The sequence below is a fragment of the Echeneis naucrates genome, chromosome 3 (genome assembly GCF_900963305.1).
Source record: "Echeneis naucrates chromosome 3, fEcheNa1.1, whole genome shotgun sequence".
Classification (NCBI taxonomy): Eukaryota; Metazoa; Chordata; class Actinopteri; order Carangiformes; family Echeneidae; genus Echeneis; species Echeneis naucrates.
In genome coordinates, this window is record NC_042513.1 from 4,062,394 (window position 1) to 4,076,246 (window position 13,853).

Sequence of the window (13,853 nt, forward strand, 5' to 3'; positions counted from 1 at the left end):
CAAAACACTGGGATAAAAAATTAAAGCAAAAGAGCAAGAATTTCAACACAAATAAATTCTTGGCTGCAGAATTTTTAAAATTTCGTTAGAAAAGAAATAGAATCATGGTGTTTTTGCGGTTCTTGGGAATAAAGTGTATTTAGAGGAAAATGTTTAATAGAGTTCAAGTACAGTACATAAAAGTGAGGAAATTTTGTGTTTAATATTAAAAGACTGAAAATCTAAGAAAAAAACAAACACGGGCAATCTTAGATTCCTTTTCATTGTAACCTTACTGCAAAGGAGAGGAAATCACTTTTTCTGCTATTTTGTTTGGTTTGGTGAACTATATTGTAGTTCCATTGAAGACACCCACAGTGTTTTAAAGTTCCCAACAGAGGTAAGTGAGCCCCACTCTGTTTGGTGCAGTAGCAATGTGAGCCCACAGGATGGATGTGGGCCGGAAACAGAGCGGGAGCTACGTTCCATTTGGCTAAATAGGAAGGTATCATGTAGACTGTAAGTTTCACCACATCCACCCACATACATATCATCACGCTATTAAGAGAGGTACACATACTCCCAAATCAAGAAACCTTCCCTCCAGGTTTCCATCACAAAACACTGATTGTTCTACCTTTCAAATACTGAACAACCCAAATATATGTTCTGCGCCTGACTTTGTTTCTGGACTTCTGATCTCAATGGAATATAAAGATGTTTCAAAGAATTGTTTTCATGTTTAACTTCACACTTCTTCTCTGATACTGAACCTCAGTATGCCAGCGCCCTCCTGACCTGTTTGTGACGATGCTGTTGCTGCCACTCTCCCAGTCAGCAGCAGGGGTGGTGCGCAGCAGCTTGTTCTTGCTAGTGTCCAAAGGCACCAGCAGGTAAACCATGAGGCTGGCATAGTGGATGGCCTGGCTGAACACGGTGCTCTCCTCATTCTTCACCAACTGCTGCTGCTTCTCCTTGCTCAGGCTAGGCCAGGAACGCAGCTGCTCTGCGGCCAAGTCCATTGCCGTCTGCTCCTCATCTCTACCTGCTGCAGGCGTAGGAACTACATCCTGGAAATGTCAAAACAATGTTTTTGGCTAGTGATGCTAAGAATGTCTGATTTTTTTTTAATCAGTGTATTTTCAGTGTCTACTCTGTATTTCATAATTACATATTATAAACACATCACTCAAAATTTACAATAATAAGAACAATGTGTACAGAGAAAAAAAAATCAAAAAATGTATTCCAATAAATTAAATCCAAATATATTTTGTTTCATGTCACAAGGGGGAATGTTGGCAAATTTGCTTGAAATTAAATATATCAGTAATCATCAATAATAGTCATTCAACCCTTTCAGCTGTGCTGTAGGTTTAAAATAGAAAAGGCTTAAACAGACTTAAATTTTCAGTCTGACCTTCAGCCTGGCACTGATACCCCCTTTCTCCTCTGGGGTGTTGAGGTAAAGGGATCGGATTTGGCTCTGGACCTCGCTGTAGAAAGTGGCTTCCCAGAACTGCTGGTTGGTCCAGATTGGATGATCTTGAATACAGGTGTAGGCAAACTGGTTTACGCCAGGAGCCAATTTCTGGAAGGGAAGATGTAGTTTACAGAGTCAACATGATGCAACCAAGCAACACTGTGCCTTTGAGTAAAGGTTTGGGCACTGCTGTTTATTGTTGCTGAGAATGTGACATGAAAATGATGCTTCTCAAATACGGCAAAACAAATGCCTGCAAGTACAAGTTGTGTGTTCCTGTTTCTCTGATAGTTTATGTTGCTTCTCATAGCAGGACAAAGCTGATTTTGAACTTAGAAAGTCAGTCACTACATTAATATAGGTTAGGACTCAAAAGGCACGTTCATGCTACTGATATTAAAATTGATTTGTATATTGATGATAAAGTCCTTATGAAATGACAAACAGGCAAACTAATAATAATGTGGCACAGATAACCTGTTCAGTACTGTCAAGCAGCAACACACTTGAATTTATTTCTAATTCTAGTAGAAATCCCAACATGTCATGTGATACCAGTTATTAAGGTTGGATATAGTTTTGTTGTAGATTTGTTGTAGATTTATTGTTGCCTGCAATGTTGATGTGCGATACTGCACTATCCATATCAGTCCAAGGGCTGCACTGTGGGTAGTTTCCCATGGAACCGAGTTCAGAAAAACACTGACCAAGAAGTGGGAAAACAAGAAAATAAGTAGGCCATCAGAATTAAAATGAAAGGAATCATTCTCTGTGAGTTGTAAGTTTATGACAGACAACAACCTAAAGTAGACTTACAGATCAGCCTGAATTTCCACCGTGTCTGAATGTGTTTGGAAAACAGAGCTGTTATTTTTCACTAGTGTGGACTAAAGAGTAAGGCACCTGCTGCATGCAAATAGGTAAAGGGAAAAAACAATTCTCAACCAAACGCATTAACACTGGTCCACACAGGGAAAAGCAGAAGGCAAACACTGCAGGCGATGGAGGAATACCATCATAGCAAAAATAACATAACAGCCAAAACCAGGAATACAATGTGCCAATAAGTGACCGGCCACAAATCATCATTCACCAACCATTCATCTCCCTGTAGACTCTGTGGGCCACGTGTAAGGCACAAGCCTTATTAGATTAGCTTCTGATTTTCTTCCCCCGAGCTGGACACTTTACAGTACTTTCCATTATCACTTCAGAGTTTTCCTTTGAAGGATGAAAACTAGAGGGGTTACTGTAATTATAACAGACAGAACCAAAACAGCTCTATTCCCAGTGTGATGGTGCAGAAGCCAAGAGAGAGCAGTGTTTGGAGAATAGGGAGTTTTCAGAGAGCTAATGCCCCAACGGCGCATTTTACTACAGTCGTGTCCCATTTCTGATTTTGGGGAGTTCGTACATCAATCACCATCCATCATTATAATTCTGATAGAAGAAAAAAAAAAATGGTAAAAAACTTGCAAAGCTGAACCAAGCTCCAACATGTTAGAACACATTTGCTGATGCAGAGTCTCATGCTGCTCTCCTTCTAATATTAGATTTCAAATATGAAACCACTTTTTTGGGAAATGTGACACTGACTCTGCTGCGTCCAGCAGATTTTCATGAGCCTTCAAGAATGAGCAGGGGATATCATGCTGGTTAACAGATGTAAAAGACCCAACTGGCTCACTTTAAGATATAAACACAGACCACAGATGCCAGCACCCCCCCCCCAAAAAAAATGTCCATTCTATTAGAAAAATAATGACTATTAGACATCTATATAGACAAACACTAGCAACTGTAATCCTGACATTACTTTAGTTATGGAAAATGTTAATATTCTAAGTTTTTATCAAGACCCCCAGCTGACTGTACCATGGTGGATTGTATTTGAACACTTAGCCTAATATATGAATCTGACACTTATAATATTGTTTTTTTTGTTTTTTTGTAAAGTCAAACATGTTATTAGTGGTCTGCTGTGGAAAAGAATATGTTATTGTAACACATCATTTCTAAATTGCAATGGACAGATACATCGTTTTTTCAGCCAGTCCTATATTATTATGAATTCACCTCATCTCGTTAAATGTGGATAATCCAATACAGATTTTACCTGAAACGTTACTGGTATAGACACACAGTAAATTAACACCAGAATAACATTAAATGGAGCTTGATAATATTACATTGGTACATCTGGCACATCTGTGATGGTAAGAAATACTTTGAGGCTACATTGCTGCCAAAGCTAGGACTATTGAAGCTGACAGAGTGGCATATTGTAGAATAATTGGCCTGTCAACTTTACAGAAAAGTCAAAACTTACAGTGTGAACCTGGATGGCACGTGCTCATGAATAATAATAATGGTGACAATTATAAGAGAAACTTCAGTCTCATGGATGGCCACAGTGTTTTGTTAAATGTGTTGTAGCAGATGTGTGATTGTGTGTGTATGGTTATGTAACGGAGCTCTGTGTGTGTGCTATTTGTCTATGCTGCCCTTTTTTGACTTATCAGGTATGTGCAGGTCATTGTGACCGAGGTCAGCCCTTCCTAACATGAAAATACATGGAGCTTAAACACATTCAAAAGACAGATGTTCAAGGAGGAGGATGGGAAAGGAGAGAAGAAAGCAGAGGAAAGGGAGGTAGAAGGGAAAGTAGCAAGTGAAGATGAAGGGAAAGGAGGGAGTACACAAATATCAGACCTATCTAGGCTCGTTACTGAGGAAGAAGAGGATTCAGAGATGATGGAGAAAAGGACGAAGAACAACAGAAAAATCACTGGGGGAAACAAAATAGAAAAAGTGCGTAGCTGAGAGGAATGAGGCTATCGGGATTTGGGATCTTGTTTTGAACCTTGGGAAAGGGTCCCAAGGTTCCAAGTATGATTGACAGTGGCCTCCAAACATCAGCTGGACAGCCAACCTGCATCTCAAATGTCAACTGTGTGTCTCAGAGAATGAGAGCTGGCGTGTGTTGTCACCGAAGGGAGTGTAGACACTGAAGGAAGATTGCCGTGTCTGATATGTCGCCACCCTGGGGGTAGCAACATTATTTACAAGTGTTTTGGCAGAAATCATAACATTCCTGAATTGTCCACACAAAAACAGTCATTATTTATGGACAAGTTCTTTTTAGGAATGCATGGATGACCTGCGCACAATCCATTTCCTCCTGTGTTGCAGTCCTGAATGAGTCATTGTGATGTGAGGTAGTATACACATTCTGAAACCATGAAAAAGCCTTCATTAAAAACAGCGTTCAGTCACATAAACAAAAAGAAAACTGTATTTTCAAAGTCGGACGAACACATTATGGTATCTACAGGCCAGAACGCTGTAAAAGGCTGATGTACAAGAAAGTAAATGCTCCCAAATGAAGTAAACTACAGCAAGGTCACCAGTACTGCGTCATTTTCCTCAGGAGGACATAGTGAAAAGCAGTTTTATGGAGCTAGCTGCCAAATCTCCCATGTGTAAACTATGGGTGAAAGAATGCTAACATTCAAGTGTTTTTGTTGTGCAAGTCATCAAGAATTGTTTTGGGGTTTTGCACTGGCTGCTCTATCTGCTCTATGCATTCCTGGTAGGGACATTTATTTGAATGCCACATTCAAAAGTAAGAATATCACGAGGTTAGAATAACAACAGATCCAGATGTTATGAACACCTGTTAATCTCCTAGTAAACCCTCTCACTGCTAGATAATTAATGCCAGAGAATTACAGCTAAATGTAAAACCTCACCTCCAACAAACGGCCACTGTGCAAATATTGTGCAACTTTTAGATTAATATTACCTACACAAACTGAATATATACACAGTTGAGGCCAAAGAACATTTTGTTAATCAGCTTAAAGTTCCATGTCAGTGTTCACAAATATCCGTCAAATACTGCCCCTCATGTTTTTAATGCTCTTATGAGCATAAGAAGGGTCATGTCTAAGGGAAACAACAGAAAAAAGGAAAGCAACACATTAGAGCCATGAAATGTTGGTCAATAACACAAGATGTTCATGTAAACATATTTCAAGAAATGAAGCTAAACAAAGTCCAGCAGATTCTGGGAGCAGACAGTTCAGTGCAGGGAGTTTCCCACGTTCCCTGACCTGGAGACTTAAGAGCCATGGGGACAGTACCACACTAAGCGTTAACACAGTGTAAGCCTGCCAAAGAAAACCAAACAGGAACTTGACCAATGTCTGACTTTAGTTTGTTTTGACTGCTATTGCAAGGTAAGCTAAAGCAAAAAAAAAAAAAAAGAAAAAGAAAAAGAAAAAGAAAAACAAAACAGGCAAAAAATATGTTTGGGTGCAAAGGCAGCCAATATGTTTGTAGCTTTTCCTCTTCACGTTCTTTACACCTCCTTGAGTGCAATGGGAGTCTATGGCAGCACCTAAAATCATATGGTAAAAATTTTGAGATTCCTATCAGCCCCCTTGATGCTTTCAACCAGGCTGTCTGAGCCTGAGTCTCCCTTGTTTACAGGGTGGCCATGCAGAAAACCCAGCACTTCTTTGTTATTTCATGTTATGTATTATCACTTTTTAAACATTTTTGACACATTAACAATACGCACATTAACATTACATCCTTTCATCTCTAACACCAAGACACCCAGCGGGTCGTTACTGAACTCATGATGAATAGGACATGTCTCTTGGTGAAAGCTTGCAGACAAATAAGCAGTCCAATATCAATATCATTTTCCAACACCTGTGGAGGTTGAAGTCACTTGTCGAGGCCCTTTTGTAAAGAAATAATATATCTAGTTCCTTCAGGCAGTAAGAGCTTTTGCTTATAAGAAGTCAATCTTCTCCTTATGAGGAGAATTCTTGACCCTCTTGAACTGTTCCATAGTAAGTCCTCTTTCCTGCAGCTCTGCAACTTTCCCTGTCTTGAATAACACAAACCATGTTTCTCCAGTTCTTCTTGGATGGGAGCTGATGCTAGTTGGATTGCCCAGCTAATCAATGTACTCACGTCAATTATAGCATTGTGGCATGCTTTGAGATAGTGAAGAAATAGAGCTTCTCCTTTGAAGGCCAAGTTCATCTCTGCCACTGAAATCTTGTTGGTAAGGACAAGGAAATAGCTTTGTTCCATATTTGGATCATTTGTATTTTCTTCGATCAGTAAAGAGATATTTTACACCTTACACTTCTTTCCTTACATAAAAGTGAATAGGGCTCATTTTTCAAATGTCAAACTGTCTCATGTAATTTTTGTTTTTCTGTTCACTCGCAGCTCGTCTGTACTCTGTGAAAAACCTCAATGAAAAGATTTGGATGAATTTTACCCTCTTGTTTGGTCACACTCAACAGCTGGTTGAACATTTATAGACGAGATAGCTGCTGTTAGGTTTACTACAACCATCTGTGTTAAGACCAAGCAACGTGAACACAGCAGAGTAAGACCCAACAGATATCTGAATAATAACATCTGATCTCAATATGTTAAAGTTTTGCAAAAATAAACTGTCTGTTATGTAAACACATGGTTATTTATGATTCTGTGTCATTGAGCAAACTGTTCTTTGCTGAATTTGTGCCACTAAATTTACGAGGCCACATTTTATGATACTAACATTTGCAGATAACAAGGGTTGCTTTAACAGGTCTTGAAATGTCTAACACAGGGTATGATGTATCAAATATTAGCTGTCAAGATCACAGATGCCTCTGTGTTCACACCCATGATGACAGCTGCTGGACTGCTTCATTACCAAGCATTGTTTTTCTGACATTACTACTGCATGATCCTTGTACCTCTAAACCAGAGATTACAAATAACTTTGGCAGAGTCCCTCTTGACCTCACTTTACTTTTCACCCCTTGGATAAAGCACAGCTCAGACTTATCACCAGTTCCAATCATCTGTAAATAACAGGGAGAGACCATTGCATTCTCAAAATATTCCTTTTTCTCATGAGTTGTCAGTGCCAGACAAGGAATCATGTATATTATTGTTACTGAAACGGCAGGAAATCACTCCATTGTGCAATAACTGTGTCTAATGATAAATGGATGTTCTTATGATGAAAAAAAATTAACAAGCATACATCAAGCTATGAAACTTTAACATAAATGATTACTTTTAGTTAGTTTTGCTGGTGGCCTTGAAGAGAAAAGAATCAAATAAACATATACAGCTTATCAAACAGACTTGCATGCTAGCATCCAGTTCACTTGGGGCATGTGAACTGGATGAGTCATTTGGCAGAAGGGAGCAAGCCAGATCAGGGTCCTGCACATTGCGGTATGCCACTGGTGCCCGAGCAAAATGCCAATGCAGACAGTTGTGTCTGTCGCCGTAGCAACAAGCAAGTCAGGGGTGACATAGTTGTGGTAAACACGACTTCTACCCTGTGTTGATAATGTGGTTTGGAAACTGATCGCCAAGCCTGCTCCTTTATGCTGCCCGATTTAGCGTTTTAACACAATGCTCTGTGGATATGGATGCTGGAGGGTCAGCAAAGGTCAACAGTCGAGAAGGTTGCCGTCTTATTCTCACCTGCCTAAAACCGTTAGCGTGGTTCAGACATTTTGTAGCTGATCAATAAAGTTCATACTGCACTATGTAATGGACACAGAGTATAACGACATCAATTGTATCTAATATTTGCATGTGCCACAGATATAACTCCAAAACCCTGACAACAGATGGTATACTGACCTGTATACTGAACATACAACACTTCAGCATACAGCAGATGTATAATAAAAACAAAAGTTGAGCAGAAAACTGACCACAGTGATGTCGGCGGCTGTTTGGATATGTGGCCACAAAGCCACTGGTCCTTGAGGTTAATTATCCTACCTTTGGTAACACACTGAATATTAATTGTTGATGTTAAGGGTAATTTGCCAATATTTTGGGGCACCCCCCAAAAAAGAGATTGAATATCTCAAATTATTGAGATTATTACTGCAACATATGCATGGCTAGAAACCCATTATATGAGTGTGTTACCTTTTTTTGGACTACACCTTACAGTATACTTTTTTTTTTTTGGTTGTACTGACTGGTTAAATATTCCAATTAGAGAATTGACATTACATCATACTTTACCAAGATTTAGCCTGAATGCATGAAAATGAAATACAAGGAATGCAAGCATTGCGCTAAGCATACAGCTTTCTTTTCAATGAATTTCCTTACCCTATAAAAGGCTGTTGACAGGGGCAGCAGTGCGGCAGCCATCGTGAATTCTTCTGAGCTGGAGCAGTCCTGTGTACAGAACAACAGGGGAGAAGTGAGAGCAGGCCAGGGCACAGCAGGAGACATGTTCCACAGCTCTCTGAACACCTTCGCACTTCAGCCCCCAAACAAGTAGCACCGGTTTCCAGCAGCGAGGCCACACGTCAGAATCAGAAGAGGACCCGGCTGCAGACTTTTGGATCAGCTTCGATAACTTTCAAAGCTCTTAATGTAGGACTACTTTATTACAGCAACACCAAATCTAATCTGAAATGAAACCCTTTTAAGAGGAAACAGTATGTTAGTGATGCACAGGTGTTATCTGGAGAGAACTCTGGAGGGGGCAAAGAATTTTCAGCAAATGTAACTTCCTGTTACATAAAGACACTCTGTCTTGTTAAATGTCAGGGTGATGCTCAAAAAAGAGGTCTGCAAAAATCCCTCGCTGCTCCGCTTAGCTATGAGGACATATGCTTCCAATAGCCTTATATAATCCCCGCCTTGACACAATTTTCAGAGCATTCCAGTTTTTAATCTATTGGTAATTTTATGTTTTGCATTCCTGAACTAGATTTGCCACACAAATCTAATTCAAGAAGATGCTGCATAAACGTATTCTCACTTTGACCATAAAATGCTTTGTCAATTCATCAAACAGCCATGACTAGCCAGAAATCATAATTCATTTCATTCCCCTTTTTTGTTTTTATTTATTTGAAATAAGGGAATGGTTTTATTATTTATTCCCACTTTGAAAACTGACTCCATGCCAAAGCGTCTTTGTGTTTGTGATTGTTTTATGTCAAAGAGGCGGCGCAGTGGTACTTAATGTTACTTTCACTGGAGTAACTTTTCCTGCAGAGATTACAGAGAATGATGCTAACAGGAGAATCTAAGAGAAGGACACAAACCGAAATTGAAAGTACTTAATTCACAGGAAATTGGTACTTATGTCTGGTAAGCTTTGTAGGGATTTATTTGTTGAACTCTGTAAATGAGAATGGCCAGAGGAAACACAATTTAGGACCATGAGCAGACAACAGTGCTGATTCGGTCATGGTGCTGCACCCCATAACCCTGAGTGGGGCCACATAGCCATAAAATGTGTACGTCCCAAGAATTTCTCCTCTTCAGCTCCTCTTTTTTCCTTTTTTCTTCTCTACATGACTAAGTTGTTGTTTTCTGGGATTTTTTTTAACTGCGCAATGTACTATCAGTCTTCAATTTTGGTAGGAGAAATAGGGAGAAGAATGCTCCACTTACTGATAATGGTCTGCTAAGGGGTCGTCTATTCCCACCATCCCTCACAAGCACACACATACATACACTCTCTCTCTCTCTCTCTCTCTCTCTCTCACTCACACACACACACCAAGAATGTAGAGAGGGGAGAAAAATGTAAAACACATCATCAGCCACACTTGAAAGTCTTTCCCCCTGTCGACTAAGACAACATGCTTACTGTTTTATTTCTGTCACTAGTGTTCTTCTTTGCACTTATTCCAGTTGCTTTAAAATGTTCCAGCTTGGAGTGGGCCCAAAGCATTGTTTACCAGCAACCTTAACAATGCTGCAGGTCACAGGGGTTCATGGGCCTCAGTCAAAATAGAACCGGAAACGCACAGGCACAAATGTGTGACTTTGTAACAATTCAGTTTGATTTCGGTGTAAAAAGTGATGTTTGGCCATGTCGAGTAATGTATGTTATTAGTTTGCCAAAACAGAAACATACGCTGAGGGTAATTTTTTTGCACCTAAAAGGCTGCAGTCATGCCTCAGACAGAGAAGACGTTACTAGCTGTGCCCAAAGGCTTCTTCAACACATCATTCCTCATACAAACTGACATCATTAGGTTTACCTAAGCCCCTTATTATCACCGACAGACCTACACCTTAATCTCCTGTAAAATGATAGAGAGGCCAGGTTACAGCTCAAATTAGGAGGTTAACTGATTTAAGAAATCATATCTACTGAGTTACTTTAGTTGAGTTTTTGGGATTTTTTTTTGGGATTTTGGAGGAATTGAAACGGAGAAATAGGAGGGTGTTGTGTTTTTGTGTATGAGGACACCCTGCAGCCTTGCTCTCTTCCTATTATTTGTTGTAGTCACATGATTTTCCCCTCATCCTTGAAGTTGCAGGAGCTGTTATAGCTGTGATGACTAACAGCCATTCTGCCTCTGGACACGTATACAATGAGCAAAAACAAGAAGCTTGAGCATGTGACACAAACGCTGGAGGATGTGAACAAACAAGAGCTTCCTGTGTGTTTCAAAGACATGTGCACCTTCCAGGAAAGCTGTGAGAAGAATTCACCAGCGCCATGTTTTTACGAGACTTGTTTAAGATGTTTAACTTGGGGGCTATAACTCTTAATTGTGGCTTGAATCATTAATATCTACAGGAACAAACTTCATAGTTGAGCACTGTGCCGTCAGGATGAGCGAAAAATTGGGATCCCATAGCAAAAGCACGAAATCGAATGACGCAGATGTTTACCTGGCCGTACTGGTGGTCACCCTAGAGAAAACATATCTGAACATGGGAATGATGCCCAGTGCAGATTCCCAGTGACCATGTTATGTAAGGCAGTCCATCAAGGCCATGAAAGCAGACAGGGGACATGTTCTCACAGCATACAAATTATTTATGATCCAAATACTGTAAAAATGCAACAAAGTCTTCTCTTGACTATTAAAAGAAGTCCTCAAAGTGATTCAATCCCAGCTGATAGCCAGGGGCTCCACGGTGGATGGCGAAATAGAGAGGACACATTCATTTGGCAGGGGCACCAGTTTATGAGACTCCAAAAGTCTGCAATTCAAATAGACCAGTGAGATAAAGTATCATATACTGCTTGAACTTTTCCGAACATCAGTGTGTAATGCAAGTTTTTGCAACAGATGGTCAAGTGCAAACTCATGGATAACTCATTGACTCCATGCTGCATACAGCCACCTCCCATGGACTCCCCGCCTTATCCTCCTCTCACAGTAAACTGCCGTTTAGAGCATGTTTTTGAGCACCACCATGAGGCACTTGGCCATGAGAGAGAGCGCAGCACAGAGGGCTCATAATCCTATCTGACAGGAAATGGTTGGGATGCCAGGATACATCCACAGCAGGGCTCATTCCCCCACATGGCTTGTGCAACATTGACATCTAAAAGCTGAAGCACTGACGACGCACATGCGTGCGTGCTTGTTCACACACACACGGGTAATTAACTCAAATGCCTTAATTAGGATTGTTACTGTGTGTGATTCATGGCAGAGGAATGGCACAGATTACAACTACAACAGATGTTTAAACAGGAAAAAGAGGTCACTGTAAACATTTAGACCAAGTCAACTCATTTCAGAGAATGTTTCTACATTATTTTGTGAATCAGAGAAAAAAAAAGTGACAGCTTTTTATAGTTTATAACCATTATTACTGACAAGGAACATTACCTGATTCTAATGTTCTAACTTTGAGCTTTTGTGATTTTTTTTTTTTTTTACGCATCCCCTGGCTAAGCTCCCCTGCGAATATTTCAAAGGGAACGCTGATTACAACCAGACAGCCCAGAACTGTCACTTACCCTGGACTTGACACTTAAATGATAAATGTTGAAATTTGCCCTATAACAATGAAGTCATTACAAATCAATGTGTTACATAAAATTGTATGCCAGAAACCCCAATGAGGCATTTTGCTGTCATTATGTAAAGAGGAAATGACATTTTTTACAGAATAAGTCAGTTTGGCATTGTTAGGCAATGACGGATCTCACACAACTTCGGGCGCTCCATGTTGCAACACTCTGATGTTCCTATGTGGCTGGGCGTTGAAAGGATAGTGTGCAGAATATGAAAGTAATTACTGGCACATCGATTTACTATTTATAATACTCTTCATAGCTAGTCTGTGTTGAATCACTTACAATACAACTGAGGCCAAATGTTTGGCTTCCACTTTTAAGTAAGAGAAGGCATGATAAACAATAAACAATAAAAAAAACAAACAAAGGAAAGACCAAACAGGAATCAATTGGTGAGTTATTCCGTGGATCTTTTAACCAAAGTACACTCTGTTTTTAGTCTATTCTCCAAGTGTGAAAACCCTCCAGCCACAAAGTGGCTGAATATCAGTGGTTCTTCAACAGCATATCAAGAATTCCAAGTTCAGGAAATTTGTCTGTATAACTCACTCAAACTCTTGTTTTAATATTCAGCAATATTTTAATAAAATACTGATCTTAATCAATATTAAAGGTTAGATAAGATAGATGTTTCTCACAGTGTTCGTAGGTTTACCACAGTATCGTGGGTTTACCAGAATATGTTGCAAATTTAAATTTAAGTACATACTAAGTCTGTGTTTTTCTAGATTTGCCTAATAATGGTCTGTTATTATGCTATCTATCCTTGATAAAATAAGCACTGCAAAACCTTTTTTTTTTAACTCTGCATGTCATATTATTCTCCTGAAGGCAGTTGAAGGCAGATGATTGGATGTGCAGCTTTGGAATATTAAAATATATGTACAGGAACAAAAATGATGCAGTGAATAGCTGGTTCTCAGAGAGTATTACACCAAAATCAGCCTGCAGCTGTGAATCAATATAGACTTAAAATATAATTAAAGGCTTGATGAAAAAAAGATGCAAGGTAGATGGTGGATTTTGAGTTTTAACAAACATTATTAATAAACTATGAAAAAGATTTCATGTCTGCCCCAGAAAATAAAGACTGTCTAACACTTCCCAGCATAAAAGGAGTGCTGGGGCAAGCTTTTCTTTCCACACCTTCCTGCATAGCTTGAAAGACATTCATAACTAAAGCGGTGACATTTCTGAAGGTATTATTTTACTGAAGACGTTCACTACTGCAACTGGTTTCTTTAGAACTGTTGTGTTATTGTCGAGCAAATGACACGTCAATGGCTGAGGCAGATGCAAAGATTAATTGGCTTTCTATCATTTGGGGGAGGGAATAATCCCTGGAATCTGAAGCTATTCCATAAAACCTGCACTCTGCGAGGACTGCTTAAAATTATTAAAATCCTTGGAAAGGGCTGATTCAAGGCAGTAAAACACGGGGAGCTACTAATAAATACCTGCTGCTATGGTTGAGTGAAGCCTCACTGACTCTTTACAAGCTGCACAAAAACACATGATTTACTCACTTTGACAAGTAGCTGA

General features: G+C 39.6%; 1 protein-coding gene across 2 annotated transcripts in view; it reads right to left on the minus strand.

The window, feature by feature from the left end:
* The window catches only part of sbf2 (SET binding factor 2), a 75,426-nt gene that overhangs the window by 20,462 nt on the left and 41,111 nt on the right, over nucleotides 1-13,853 (minus strand). For both annotated transcript variants that reach the window (XM_029497715.1, XM_029497714.1), the window contains exons 17-19: nucleotides 8,630-8,698; nucleotides 1,400-1,570; nucleotides 778-1,049 (exon numbers count right to left, since the gene is read on the minus strand). In XM_029497715.1, the coding sequence (XP_029353575.1) occupies nucleotides 778-1,049; nucleotides 1,400-1,570; nucleotides 8,630-8,698 (512 nt within the window). The remainder of the gene's footprint in view (nucleotides 1-777; nucleotides 1,050-1,399; nucleotides 1,571-8,629; nucleotides 8,699-13,853) is intronic.